Below are 14,858 nucleotides of genomic sequence, written 5' to 3'. Positions count from 1 at the left end.
TGTGTGCTTCTATTGTTTACGCGATTTCAGTAAACTTAAATGCTTTTCTGTTCAAGTTGTCCTCTGTACATTTCTGTCACGTTAATAGCTAGAAGCTTTCTGGCATACTTTTCAATCTGCAATGTTTCTGAATGCAGACATTGCGAAAGGCAATCCACGGATAGCTTTACCTCTTGATTTCATCCACTCTATGCAATTATAACTGCTGAAATTTGTAGGTTTTTTTCAAGCAGCAGTTTCATTGGTTCAGATAACATCATTGTTTCTGTGAGTGTTTTTGAGTTCTTCTGCAGCTCTGTGACTCTGTCCTTGGTGCTGAACCACCGTGTCGCTCGCGGGATTCATTTTGAGGAGCATGCAACCTGAGTCTTTCACCTTTCAAATTACAGTTGTTTTGATTGATAATTAACTAATGCTTATTTATTTTCCTGACACATGTCTGCTCCATTCCCCCGGTCACAATGCACCTATGTATTGCAGTCAATCTTTCATTTTTGTTAAAAGCGAGTATCTATTGGGGACGTTGGGATGGGGGAGCTGCAGGGAGATCGATCCTATCACATACATCAGTTAAGTTTTTGCCTTCTATTTGTAAAGTTTTTTTTCTTTCTCGAAATATTTTTTTGACTTTTTTCACGTAGAGGTAATTGAATCGAGTCACATGACCTTACTGATTTTCAGAGACGCTGGAGACAGTTTTCATGTGTCACGACAACAGTATTGTGAGGTTTAATTTTTTGAGAGAAAAAAACAACAGGCAATGGATAGAAAGAGGCAAGAAGTTTCCTTTCGAGCTTGAAATATTTGTCGATAACAGTGAAGGACTTGGTTTGAAATGATTTTCAACGTTTCAAACATGGTTTTGTACTGTTCACACTATATGATTTACGGGAATTACTTTATAGTGAAACTCCATTTTTCAATGGTGTTCTAACGCAGAGAAGAAGCGCTTCACTTGACGTAAGAGATATGAAACACATATCCACTCTTAACAGTTTTATACCTGATTGCAATGCGCTTTAATCTAAGCATTAAGGTCAAACGAGTGGAAAATGTATTCAGAAAACTTGCACCACTTTCTTAAAAGTGTTATATATTATTTGTACTCACGGTGTCACTATAGACCAACGAAGGAGTTGAATGTGCCTTCCTTTTTGCACACCACCCATTATTGGGATCGACCACTCTGTGTTCTGTAGTCTTCCACATCAGCAACAAACGCTTGGAAAGCCCATATATTTACAGAATAACGTGTTTTGAATATTCGAAAGCTTCGTGTTTCTTCTCGTGTGTTACCCTCTGAGGATGATGCACTGTCGGCGAGTTCCTCGAAGCTATGGCTTTGTCTTTTTCTTTGTTGCGGTGCACTACGTACACGGTGACCTGAGCTATTCGGTGCAGGAGGAGCTGAAACACGGATCTGTTATTGGAAATATCGCGAAAGATCTGGAACTGGATCTCGGCAGATTGTCTGCTCGTAAAGCTCGTGTTGACATGGAAGGAAGCGACAGACAGTATTGTGGGATTAATCTGAGGAGCGGAGATCTTTTCGTTGCGGAGAGAATCGACAGAGAGGAGCATTGTGGAGAGAAACCTTCGTGTGTTCTCAAATTCGATCTACTGTTAGAAAATCCACTGGAGCTTCACCGTTTGTCTCTGCAGGTGCAGGACATAAACGACAATGCACCGATATTTCCGAAGGACCTTGTAAAGCTGGAAATTACAGAATCAGCTGCCAAAGGAGCTCGATATCGTATTAATCCTGCGAATGATGCAGACATAGGCCAGAATTCAGTTCAGAGCTACGTTTTGCAACAAAATCCCCACTTTGTGTTCAGTATTCAGACGACAAATGCAGGCCGTAAATATGGTGAGCTGGTTTTGGATAAGGAGTTAGACCGAGAGGACCAACAGGAAATGAAATTATTGCTGACAGCTGTAGATGGTGGATCTCCTCAGAGATCAGGGACTGTAGTCATACGTGTCGTTGTGCTGGATGCTAATGATAACGCCCCTGTGTTTAGTGAGGCTTTATATACAGCCAGTTTAGCAGAAAACTCCCCTTTGAAAACTCCAGTTGTCACAGTAAGTGCATCAGATGCAGACGAAGGTGTTAATGGAGAAGTTACATATGAATTCAGCCGAATCTCTGATAAATCACGACAACTTTTTGCACTTGATCCGACAACTGGAGAAATCTCTGTGACAGGTGACATAGATTATGAAGAGGGATCAAAATATGAAGTTTTTGTTGAGTCCAAAGATGGTTACGGCCTGTCTTCAGAAGTAAAAGTGATAATTGATATCACTGATGTAAATGACAATGCTCCAGTGATATATCTAAAATCTCTGACTAATCCCATACCTGAGAACGTGTCACCTGGCACAGAGGTGGGCATCATTAACGTTCAGGACAGAGACTCTGAGAAAAACCGGCAGGTCCATTGCTCCATTCAGCAAAATGTTCCTTTTAAATTAGTTCCTTCTATCAAAAACTATTATTCTCTGGTGAGCACAGGACAACTGGACCGTGAATTGGTGTCTGATTACAACATTACAATCAGTGCCACTGACGAGGGCTCTCCTCCTCTGTCCTCGTCTAAAATTGTTCAGTTATCTGTAGCTGACATCAACGACAACCCACCTGTGTTTGAGGAACAGTCGTACAGCGCATATGTGAGTGAGAACAACAAACCTGGCTCCACTTTATGTTCCGTCAGTGCTCGAGACCCCGACTGGAGACAGAACGGTACCGTGATTTATTCTCTGTTATCTGGTGAGGTGAACGGTGCCCCGGTGTCCTCGTATGTGTCTGTGAACGGAGACACGGGTGTGATCCACGCTGTGAGGTCGTTTGATTATGAACAGTTTCGGAGCTTGAAAGTGCAGGTGATGGCGAGAGACAACGGTTCTCCTCCTCTGAGCAGCAACGTGACCGTGAGTGTGTTCATCTCGGATGTGAATGACAACTCTCCTCAGATTCTGTATCCCGCCCCGGAGGGCAACTCTTTCATGACCGAGCTTGTCCCCAAAGCTGCTCACGGAGGCTCTCTGGTGTCCAAAGTGATCGCGGTGGACGCGGACTCCGGTCAGAACGCCTGGCTGTCATATCATATCGTGAAATCCACTGATCCGGGACTTTTCAGTATTGGTGTCCACAGCGGAGAGATCAGGACACAGCGGGACATTTCTGAATCTGACAGCATGAAACAGAATGTGATTGTGTCAGTGAAAGACAACGGACAGCCCTCTCTGTCAGCCACCTGCTCCATGTATTTGCTGATTTCTGACAACTTGGCTGAGGTGCCAGAATTGAAAGATATTTCTTACGATAAGAACAATTCCAAGCTGACCTCTTATCTGATTATTGCACTTGTGTCTGTGTCCACCTTTTTCTTGACCTTCATCATCATCATCCTGGGTGTGAGGTTTTGTCGCAGGAGAAAGCCCAGACTGTTGTTTGATGGAGCAGTTGCCATCCCCAGCGCTTATCTCCCTCCTAATTACGCAGATGTTGACGGCACAGGAACTTTACGCAGCACTTACAATTATGATGCCTACCTGACAACAGGTTCTCGGACCAGTGACTTCAAGTTTGTGACTTCTTACAATGACAACACTCTTCCTGCAGACCAGACTCTGAGGAAAAGTCCATCAGACTTTGTTGATGCCTTTGGAGACTATGATGACTTTCCTGAGGTAAGAGCATGAAACATCCATCCATTCTCTATACACCGCTTTATCCTCACTAGGGTCGCGGGGGGTGCTGGAGCCTCAGCTGACTCTGGCAACGGCAGGCCTGGACAGGTCCCCAGTCTGTCACAGGGCTACATATACAGACAAACAACCACACTCACATTCATGCCTACGGGCAATTTAGAGCAATTCACCTCAGCATATTTTTGGACTGTGGGAGGAAGCCGGAGTACCCGGAGAAAACCCATGCATGCACAGGGAGAACATGCAAACTCCATGCAAAAAGATCCCAGGCCCAGGCCGGTATTTGAACCAGAGATCTTCTTGCTGCAAGGCGAAAGTGCTAACCACTACTCCACTGTGCACCCCAGCATGAAACATGTGATTCAATATTTTCAGCAGCACAGTGATTTAGTGATATTGTCAGCATTTTAAAATCATGTGTGCTTCTGTGATTCCCTTCCAATCTCTATGAGGAACATCAACTTCTCTATTTGTTCTGTTCTTGGTGCTGAACTGGGCTTCATCCTTCAGTGCTTTGTCAGTGTTATTGTACCTCGGTTTCTATCTTCCTCATTCCTTTCACCTCGCTGAATCTTAAATCAGTGAAATTTCTCTGAACCCAGGCTTCTCTAAATCATTTTTGATATTTGGCTTAAAATAAGCTGTTGGTTTTAATGTGATAAAATTCTTTGAGTCTCTTCTGAACTCAGTCTCAGGACTTTTTTTTCAGCACACTCAAAGACAAGAGTGAGTCTCTGTTCGCGTGCAGAATATGGCTTCTTTTATTCATGGTGGTTTTGGATACAATATCTACTCTCCCTCTATTCAGTGTGGTAGTTTAAATTTCACAATATCTTCTTTTCAAAGCTCCATTGCCATTTCATTGTTATGTATGTGTTCCCTTTGAACATGCAGTATTCTTTCCTTTTATCCAGGCAGAAAATTTCACGCAAAACTCATCTCAGAAGTTTTACTTGCGAACAGTGATTCCTTGAACTTTTAACGATTTGTGATGAATTGGGTACAATTAAAATACAACTTGAAATTGTATTTTGCCGGGGTTTTGTGTGTATGTGGAGTATTGTCTCGTCATATATGTCTTCATTTTTTGGTTCCAGAGATAATCCAGTTTTTGAGTGTTTAGATGAGGGAAAAGGAGTTGCAGAAAATCATCTAGTAATTCAATTTCAAGAAATGTTGACTACAGGACCTTGTACAAGTATGTTTCTTTCTTTTTTAAAGTCAATCTCAAATCTTGTCTTTTATGTGGCATTTACTGTCCCAGTATTGATTTCTTTAGCTTTGTAACAACTGCTGGTCAGCCCACCAAACATCTGAATAGAATCCATGAGCAATAACACTATGTTTAACCTGTATCTGTGAGAGAGTTTTCTGTCTCTGATGTCCACATCAAGTGCAACAAACTGGAGAGTAATGTTTTGATATGCACAAGGGTAGTTTAAAGCATTCACACAAAGCTATTCATCGGAGAAAAACACGTGTGATTCTTTTGCCTTTGCTAGTTTGTCAGAGTTCTTACTGAACAATTATTCCAGATGTATCACTGCAGTGTAAAACATGTAGTTCTGGTATGGCTGTAAATACACAGTATCTAATTTTACAGTCTATAAGCATCAGATCATGAGTCAGTAGGTTTGATCTCTGATTAAAACTAATAAATCCTTTTACTGGTCACATCCAGCACAAATAAAGGGAGAACAGTTGTTTTATGGGATGGAGGTACCAAGACATACATGACGGCAATATCCATTTTCCCTTGTCTTAATTTCATTCCGTTTAACACAGCAAGATGGAAATGGGAAATTTTGCAGAAATAAAGTAAATGACCACACTTTAGTGTACTATGGGAAACCTTAATATTATTATTTTTTTCATTGGAAGTACAGATATTACTTTCTGTGTGCCATATGTGGATTTGACATGAGTGGAAACATTTGCAGAAGTCTTTAAATGCTTCCGATTTTAGTGTTTGTGGCCACGCCATATTTTGTTTGTTTGTTTTGAGGACATACATTTTTTATTATTCCAAAATACAGTTTAAGTAGCTTGATGCTGATCATCACATTTATGTTGCGTTTTTTTATATATAATCGTATGAGAATCAATTCATTCATTATCAAGTTACGTTAATCCAGTTGTGGTGAAGCTGGTTGTGGCTGTTGCCGTTTGGACTTTCCAGGAATGCTGAAGCGATGTATTTACGCACAGCAGTAGTGATAGTCTGGAGTTGTTATACCTTCAGAAATACTCATGGTGTCAGTGTGTCCCAACAAACGAGAAGTCAGTTTTATTCTCCACCCTTCTGTCTCGACGATTTCACAGCCTGATTCTGCTATTGTACTGCAGTTTTCAAAACGCTTCGTGATCTGACCGCAACGTGATGATTTTGAATAGATTGGGAATCAGTATTTAAACCTATTTTTGAGACATTAGAAGCAGTTGTGTTTTTCAGATAGTAACAATGGGATATAGTACAATTGCGCTGCACTGTGTGCTTGCTTTTCTTTTTCTTGCCATCATCCCCGTCAATGGAGACGTGAGCTACTCTGTCCCGGAGGAAATGAAACGTGGATCTGTAATTGGAAATATCGCAAAGGATCTGGAACTTGATTTGAGGAGACTGTCTGCTCGCAAGGCTCGTATTGATGCTGAGGATAATAGCGTACAATACTGCGTGGTTAATCTGAATACCGGAGAGCTGATTGTGCAAGAGAGGATTGACAGAGAAGGGCTTTGTGCGAAAAAGGCATCGTGCGTTGTAAAACAGGAACTGGTGCTGGAAAATCCATTAGAATTGCACCGTATTAATATCCGCGTTCAAGATGTAAATGATAATTCACCACAATTTAAAGAAGAATCACTTAAAATTGAAATACAAGAATCAGCCGTGAAAGGTGCACGTTTTCTCCTTGGAGAGGCACACGATGGCGACATCGGAGAAAATGCAGTTCAGGGCTACTCACTTCGGCAGAACGATAATTTCAAATTAAATGTGAACACGAACGCAGGTGGACGAAAATACTGTGAGCTAGTCTTAGACAAAGAATTAGACAGAGAGGACAAAAAAGAGATTGAGCTTTTGCTCACTGCATTCGATGGCGGCTCTCCTCAGAGATCAGGTACTGTAGTTATACACGTCACTGCACTGGATGCTAATGATAATGTACCAGTGTTTACTGAGACTGTTTATAAAGCAAGTCTGCCTGAAAACTCTCCTGTTGATACACTAGTGATCACAGTGAGTGCTACTGATGCAGATGATGGTTTGAACAGTGAAATTACTTATGGATTTGATCATGTTTCAGATGAAAACAACGACGTGTTTTCTTTGGATCCTAAAACAGGAGAGGTGAGAGTAGCTGGAGCTGTTGATTTTGAGAGAGTGTCATCATATGAAATGCAGATCAGCGCCAAAGATGGTCTGGGATTAGTTTCATATGCCACGTTAATGATTGAAGTCACCGACATAAACGACAACGCACCAGTTATACATTTGAAATCCCTGACCAATCCCATACCTGAGAACGTGTCACCTGGTACAGAGGTGGGCATCATTAACGTTCAAGACAGAGACTCTGAGAATAACCGACAGGTCCGGTGCTACATTCAGCAAAATGTTCCTTTTAAATTGGTTCCTTCTATTAAAAACTATTATTCTCTGGTGAGCACAGGAAAACTGGACCGTGAGGTGGTGTCTGATTACAACATTACAATCAGTGCCACTGACGAGGGCTCTCCTCCTCTGTCCTCGTCTAAAAGTGTTCAGTTATCTGTAGCTGACATCAACGACAATCCACCTGTGTTTGAGGAACAGTCGTACAGCGCATATGTGAGTGAGAACAACAAACCTGGCTCCACTTTATGTTCCGTCAGTGCTCGAGACCCCGACTGGAGACAGAACGGTACCGTGATTTATTCTCTGTTATCTGGTGAGGTGAACGGTGCCCCGGTGTCCTCGTATGTGTCTGTGAACGGAGACACGGGTGTGATCCACGCTGTGAGGTCGTTTGATTATGAACAGTTTCGGAGTTTCAAAGTGCAGGTGATGGCGAGAGACAACGGTTCTCCTCCTTTGAGCAGCAACGTGACCGTGAGTGTGTTCATCTCGGATGTGAATGACAACTCTCCTCAGATTCTGTATCCCGCCCCGGAGGGCAACTCGTTCATGACCGAGCTGGTCCCCAAAGCTGCTCACGGAGGCTCTCTGGTGTCCAAAGTGATCGCGGTGGACGCGGACTCTGGTCAGAACGCCTGGCTGTCGTATCATATCGTGAAATCCACTGATCCGGGACTTTTCAGTATTGGTGTCCACAGCGGAGAGATCAGGACACAGCGGGACATTTCTGAATCTGACAGCATGAAACAGAATGTGATTGTGTCAGTGAACGACAACGGACATCCCTCTCTGTCAGCCACCTGCTCCATGTATTTGCTGATTTCTGACAACTTGGCTGAGGTGCCAGAACTGAAAGATATTTCTTATGATGAGAAGAATTCCAAGCTGACCTCTTATCTGATTATTGCACTGGTGTCTGTGTCCACCTTCTTCCTGACCTTCATTATCATCATCCTGGGTGTGAGATTTTGTCGCAGGAGAAAGCCCAGACTGTTGTTTGATGGAGCAGTTGCCATCCCCAGTGCTTATCTCCCTCCTAATTACGCAGATGTTGACGGCACAGGAACTTTACGCAGCACTTACAATTATGATGCCTACCTGACAACAGGTTCTCGGACCAGCGACTTCAAGTTTGTGACTTCTTACAATGACAACACTCTGCCTGCAGACGAGACTCTGAGGAAGAGTCCATCAGACTTTGTTGATGCTTTTGGAGAATTTGACAGTTCTCCTGAGGTAGGGACATATCTTGCATCATTAATATCCAATTTGCAATTTGACTGACGGCATCACCCTAATCTATGTTAGTAAAGAGGAAAACAACAGCAATCGTAAATATTAGAATGTCTTGGTAAAGATGCATGCTGCTGAGAATTGCTGATAATGCTTTATTGTTTTTTTTCTCATCCGTCTTTTTGGTAGTCTAATCTAATGTTAAATGTAGCACTATAGAACAAACAAACATCTCGTCTCATTTCTTCATTATTTTTTTACTGATAAGTCATAAATCAGCACAACTGTTATAACAACTTTTGCAGAGGTTCCAAACACCTTCATTCCCTCAGCACTCACTTGTTTCTGTCTTGTTGTGTTGAATTTTAAATTCCATTTGATAGTGTGATGAACTTTTAGAAATTGTTGATTTTTGTGTTTGTGTTTTTAGTGTTGTGTTTTTGTGTTGTGGTTTCTCACCTTTCTGTGCCTCAATTTGCTGATACTTATGTTGTTCATTCTTTAATATTTTCACATATATTATCTACTGTCATAGGAAGAGTCTGATTTGTGTCCACACCTGTCAGAAGTTTACTTCTAATCAATGGTTTGTTGTGGTTTTGGAGCAATGTGGAGCCTTGGTGTTCATTTTGCTTTGCTCGTGTCGTCTTGGTTTTAAGGATGGCCAGCTTTCTAAGAAAAATACGTTGTCTTTTAATTTGCCATACAGATTTCCATTTATAATGTGCGACTTTGACAAAATGGAGTATGCTTCTTAAGTTGTTTTTTTTTTTTTTTTGCAATGTTGTATTCTTGTGTTTGTGTCCTTGAGGGATCCCATGCCATGTTGCTAAGCAGTCACTTGTTGTATTAGACTTCACCATACAAAATTCATGCATTGTTTTGCAGTTAAATCCAAGAAGTTGCAGTCAAATTTTGATGGAATAGTTAGCAAATACAGTTTGGTTCCATCCTTGAAGCTTCATAGTGTTATGTATGATGCAGCTTGATAGTCACAAGGTGATAGCTTGAATATTAGTCACTTTCCTGCAGCAGCTTGTGACGACTATAAACTGATATTGGCATTGGCCAAATATTAGATTTACACAATACATTATTAAGCCAAAGCACCAACTTATATTGAATAATTATCAATATGTTAAGAATGTTTAATGATATTTACAAAACTTAAAATTTACAATTGCTTTACAAACATTTTAGACCCTTTAGATGCTTAGATGTTTATCCTGCATGACAAAAAGTTGTTTTCTGCACCTTGTATGAAGTTAATTGATGAATATAAAGAATTGAAGTCATTATGTGTAAAAACATAATTTTACTGCCTAAAACCTTTACATATCTGAGAGCTCTCTTGAATTATTAAAATCTTTGCATGATTACTTCATATTGACCATGTCAGTCAGTGCAATGCATTTCTCAAAATAATTTTTTGACATGTTTTAAAAGCACATAGCAGCTTACTTTCCAGACTGCAGTTAAATGAAGAAACTGTATGTCCAACATTTGTTGTAAAAATGCAGTAATACATTTTCATAAGCTTTACAACTTAAAAAATTTAAAGGAAAGAGTGTTTCTTCAAGGATGTAACAACAAGTTCATTGCCAAAGCAATTGGAATTTGTATATTTTACAGTAAAATATTCTATCCTTGTATAATACAGTACAACAGATGCAATATTTGCTTTGAGGATGTTGATAGAGAAGTACAGAGAAGGTCAGAAGGAGCTGCATTGTGTCTTTGTAGATCTGGAGAAAGCTTATGACAGGGTGCCCAGAGAGGAACTGTGGTTTTGTATGAGGAAGTCTGAAGTGGCAGAGAAGAGTGGTGCAGGACATGTATGAGGACTGTAAGACAGTGGTGAGGTGTGCTGTAGGAGTAACAGAGGAGTTCAAGGTGGAGGTGGGACTACATCAGGGATCAGCTCTGAGCCCCTTCATGTTTGCTATGGTGATGGACAGGATGACAGATGAGGTTAGACAGGAGTCTCCATGGACTATGATGTTTGCAGATGACATTCTGATCTGTAGTGAGAGCAGGAAACAGGTGGAGGAGAAGCTCGAGGCGTGGAGGTTTGCCCTGGAAAGGAGAGGAATGAAGGTTAGCTGCAGTAAGACGGAGTATTTGTGTGTGAATGAGAGGGACCCAAGTGGAAGAGTGAGGTTACAGGGAGAAGAGATCAAGAAGGTGGAGGATTTTAAGTACTTAGGGTCAACAGTGCAGAGCAATGGAGAGTGTGGAAAAGAGGTCAAGAAACGTGTACAGGCAGGCTGGAACGGCTGGACAAAAGTGTCAGGTGTGATGTGTGATAGAAGAGTTTCAGCTAAAATGAAAGGAAAGGTTTACAAAACTGTGGTGAGACCAGCCATGTTGTTTGGTCTGGAGACAGTGTCCCTGAGAAAAAGACAAGAGGCAGAGCTGGAGGTAGCAGAACTGAAGATGCTGAGGTTCTCTTTGGGAGTGACCAGGATGGATAGGATCAGGAATGAGTACATCAGAGGGACAGCACATGTTAGAGCCTTTGGAGATAAAGTCAGAGAGGCCAGACTGAGATGGTTCGGACATGTCCAGAGGAGAGAGAGTGAATATATTGGTAGAAGGATGCTGAGTTTCCCACTGCCAGGCAGGAGGCCTAGAGGAAGACCAAAGAGGAGGTTTATGGATGTGGTTAAAGAGGACATGAAGGTCGTTGGTGTGAGAGAAGAGGATGCAGCAGACAGGGTTAGATGGAGGCAATTGATTCGCTGTGGCGACCCCTGAAGGGAAGAGCCGAAAGGAAAAGAAGAAGAAGATTGTATCCTTGTATAATAATGAGAAGAAAAAGCTTGAGGAGAAAAAAAAAACAATGGTGATCATTAACTTAGAGAGACGGACGATCTTAGACATAAGTTCTCATGCAGGTTTGACATATAACTGAAACAACAACAAAGATACCTGGAAGTTCTATCACTGTCCTTCTTGAACATAGTATTGGCATGGAGATTTTTGTCATTTGTTGTTTGAAACAGGTGATCCGCAATTTTGTGTTTGTGTTGCATCTTTACAACAGGATAGTCAATGATTGAAGCAATGTCCCTCAAACTTTGCTGCTGTCTTTGGAGACTGTGATGGTTCTCCTGAAGTAGGGACATTTTTAATATTACTAAAACAGCTTTTAGCATCTTCATAAAGCTGCCACTCACTACTTTATTTTGACATATTTAGTTTTAGAATTAGTTTTAGGACTGGTCGTGACTTTTCATGATCATACCTCAAGAATTTCAAGTTTAGCTCTTTAGTAGCACTGATCTGGTCACCTTATCTCCCGTTGAAAATATTGTGATTTCCCTTAAAGTTCTATTAGGGGCACAAAAAATACTTCTGTCCTTGGTGCTGAACAATGTTTCATGGCTCCATGTTTTTCTTGCATAGTTTTCCTCATTTAGTATTTCTTCCTATTGCTTCTTTGATTTTCTGTTTTGTTGTTTTAAACAAATAGCACACAATTTCATGTTTGTTACATTTTAAGACAGGATGGTCAATTATTGAAACAATGCTGTACTTTTTTTAGGCTTATTGTTTTATAAGTGAGGTACTCAGTCGGTCAAATATGCTCCAAAAGTCAGACATATCCTTGTTATACCTCAACTAATACTCATGGTGTCAGTGTGTACCAGTAAACGAGAAGACAGCTTATTTTCCCACCCTTAAACGAATTAAAAGCCTGGTTCTGCTATTGTGCTGCAGTTGGGGAACACGCTTCGTGTGTCACTGCAATGTGACATTTTTGATGTTTTTTTTTTTTAAGAAATCACGGATTCATTGTCGATATATTGGATCCCCTCAGTCATAGATTTAATTTGATATGTTACATCTCGCATTAACAATGGGATACAGTATATTTACGTTGCATGGCGGCCTTGCTTTTGTTTTTCTTTTCCTCCTCCCCGTCAATGGAGACGTGAGCTACTCTATCCCGGAGGAGATGAAACGTGGATCTGTCATTGGAAATATCGCAAAGGATCTGGGACTTGATTTGGGGAGACTGACTGCTCGCAAGGCCCGTATCGATACGGAGGACAACAACATTCAGTACTGTGGTGTAAATCTACATACCGGAGAGCTGATTGTACAAGAGAGGATTGACAGAGAAGGGCTTTGTGCGACAAAGGCATCGTGCGTTGTAAAACAGGAGCTGGTGCTGGAAAATCCTTTAGAACTTCACCGTGTTAACATCCGCATTCAAGATATCAACGATAATTCACCCACATTTCAAGAGGATTCGTTTAAGATTGAAATTCATGAATCCGCTGACAAAGGAGCACGTTTTCTCTTAGATGAGGCCCATGACGCAGACATCGGAGAAAATACTGTTCAGTCTTACGTTCTGCGGCAAAATGATCATTTCAAATTAAACATTAACACTAAAGATGGAGGACGAAAATACTGTGAACTCGTTTTAGACAAAGAATTAGACAGAGAGGACAAAAAAGAGATTGAGCTTTTACTTACCGCATTTGATGGCGGCTCTCCTCAGAGATCAGGTACTGTAGTTATACACGTCACTGTACTGGATGCTAATGATAACGTACCAGTGTTTACTGAGACTGTTTATAAAGCAAGTCTGCCTGAAAACTCTCCTGTTGATGCACTAGTGATCACAGTGAGTGCTACTGATGCAGACGAAGGGCTGTACAGTGAAATTACTTATGGCTTTAAACATGTTTCTGGTCAAAATGTGTTTTCTTTAAACCCCAAAACCGGAGAAGTGAGAGTAGCTGGAGCCGTTGATTACGAAAAGGAATCATCATATGAAATGCAGATCAGCGCCAAAGATGGTCTCGGGCTGGCATCAACTGCAACGTTAATAATTGAAATTACTGACATAAATGACAATGCTCCAGTGATTTATCTAAAATCTCTGACCAATCCCGTACCTGAGAACGTGTCACCTGGTACAGAGGTGGGCATCATTAATGTACAGGACAGAGACTCTGAGAATAACAGACATGTCCGCTGCTCCATTCAGCAAAATATTCCTTTTAAATTGGTTCCTTCTATTAAAAACTACTATTCTCTGGTGAGTACAGGACAACTGGACCGTGAGATGGTGTCTGATTACAACATTACAATCAGTGCCACTGACGAGGGCTCTCCTCCTCTGTCCTCGTCTAAAAGTGTTCAGTTATCTGTAGCTGACGTCAACGACAATCCACCTGTGTTTGAGGAACAGTCGTACAGCGCATATGTGAGTGAGAACAACAAACCTGGCTCCACTTTATGTTCCGTCAGTGCTCGAGACCCCGACTGGAGACAGAACGGTACCGTGATTTATTCTCTGTTATCTGGTGAGGTGAACGGTGCCCCGGTGTCCTCGTATGTGTCTGTGAACGGAGACACGGGTGTGATCCACGCTGTGAGGTCGTTTGATTATGAACAGTTTCGGAGTTTCAAAGTGCAGGTGATGGCGAGAGACAACGGTTCTCCTCCTCTGAGCAGCAACGTGACCGTGAGTGTGTTCATCTCGGATGTGAATGACAACTCTCCTCAGATTCTGTATCCCGCCCCGGAGGGCAACTCGTTCATGACCGAGCTGGTCCCCAAAGCTGCTCACGGAGGCTCTCTGGTGTCCAAAGTAATAGCGGTGGACGCGGACTCCGGTCAGAACGCCTGGCTGTCGTATCATATCGTGAAATCCACTGATCCGGGACTTTTCAGTATTGGTGTCCACAGCGGAGAGATCAGGACACAGCGGGACATTTCTGAATCTGACAGCATGAAACAGAATGTGATTGTGTCAGTGAAAGACAACGGGCAGCCCTCTCTGTCAGCCACCTGCTCCATGTACTTGCTGATTTCTGACAACTTGGCTGAGGTGCCAGAATTGAAAGATATGTCTTACGATGAGAAGAATTCCAAGCTGACCTCTTATCTGATTATTGCACTGGTGTGTGTGTCCACCTTCTTCCTGACCTTCATCATCATCATCCTGGGTGTGAGGTTTTGTCGCAGGAGAAAGCCCAGACTGTTGTTTGATGGAGCAGTTGCCATCCCCAGCACTTATCTCCCTCCTAATTACGCAGATGTTGACGGCACAGGAACTTTACGCAGCACTTACAATTATGACGCCTACCTGACAACAGGTTCTCGGACCAGTGACTTCAAGTTTGTGACTTCTTACAATGACAACACTCTGCCTGCAGACCAGACTCTGAGGAAAAGTCCTTCAGACTTTGCAGATGCGTTTGGAGATTGTGAATCTTCTCCTGAGGTAGGGACACCTGTCACAGATAATTAAACTTATTTAGTTTTC

At 41.9% G+C, this 14,858-nt stretch overlaps 2 protein-coding genes across 3 annotated transcripts; both read left to right on the top strand.

Moving 5' to 3' along the window:
• Positions 1-1,126: 1,126 nt before the first annotated feature.
• LOC110972860 (protocadherin gamma-A11-like) lies at positions 1,127-8,635 on the top strand. Of its 2 annotated transcripts, XM_051954328.1 has the most exons (2): positions 1,127-3,303; positions 8,177-8,635. In XM_051954328.1, exons 1-2 carry the CDS (start codon positions 1,306-1,308, stop codon positions 8,618-8,620), a joined length of 2,442 nt encoding a protein of 813 aa, XP_051810288.1. In that variant the 5' UTR covers positions 1,127-1,305; the 3' UTR covers positions 8,621-8,635. The 2 variants fall into 2 exon arrangements, with proteins under 2 accessions (XP_051810288.1, XP_051810289.1); XM_051954329.1 differs by lacking the exon at positions 1,127-3,303 and having other exon boundaries at positions 6,013-8,635.
• Positions 8,636-12,329: 3,694 nt separating this feature from the next.
• Positions 12,330-14,858, top strand: LOC127535725 (protocadherin gamma-A11-like). The gene has a single exon (XM_051954330.1). The coding sequence runs from the start codon at positions 12,411-12,413 to the stop codon at positions 14,841-14,843; it is 2,433 nt and encodes an 810-aa protein (XP_051810290.1). The 5' UTR covers positions 12,330-12,410; the 3' UTR covers positions 14,844-14,858.

Source organism: Acanthochromis polyacanthus, chromosome 10 (assembly GCF_021347895.1).
Source record: "Acanthochromis polyacanthus isolate Apoly-LR-REF ecotype Palm Island chromosome 10, KAUST_Apoly_ChrSc, whole genome shotgun sequence".
Taxonomy (NCBI): domain Eukaryota; kingdom Metazoa; phylum Chordata; class Actinopteri; family Pomacentridae; genus Acanthochromis; species Acanthochromis polyacanthus.
Note: the sequence above shows the minus strand (reverse complement) of the source record. Positions and strands in the feature narration are given on the sequence as shown.

Excerpts from the sequence above, each read along its gene's own strand:
- LOC110972860 (XM_051954328.1), top strand. The coding sequence starts at position 1,306 with ATGATGCACTGTCGGCGAGTTCCTCGAAGCTATGGCTTTGTCTTTTTC. Across the intron at positions 3,304-8,176 it reads TTTCTGACAACTTGGCTGAG|GTGCCAGAACTGAAAGATAT; the intron begins GTGCCAGAATTG and ends AACTTGGCTGAG.
- LOC127535725 (XM_051954330.1), top strand. The coding sequence starts at position 12,411 with ATGTTACATCTCGCATTAACAATGGGATACAGTATATTTACGTTGCAT.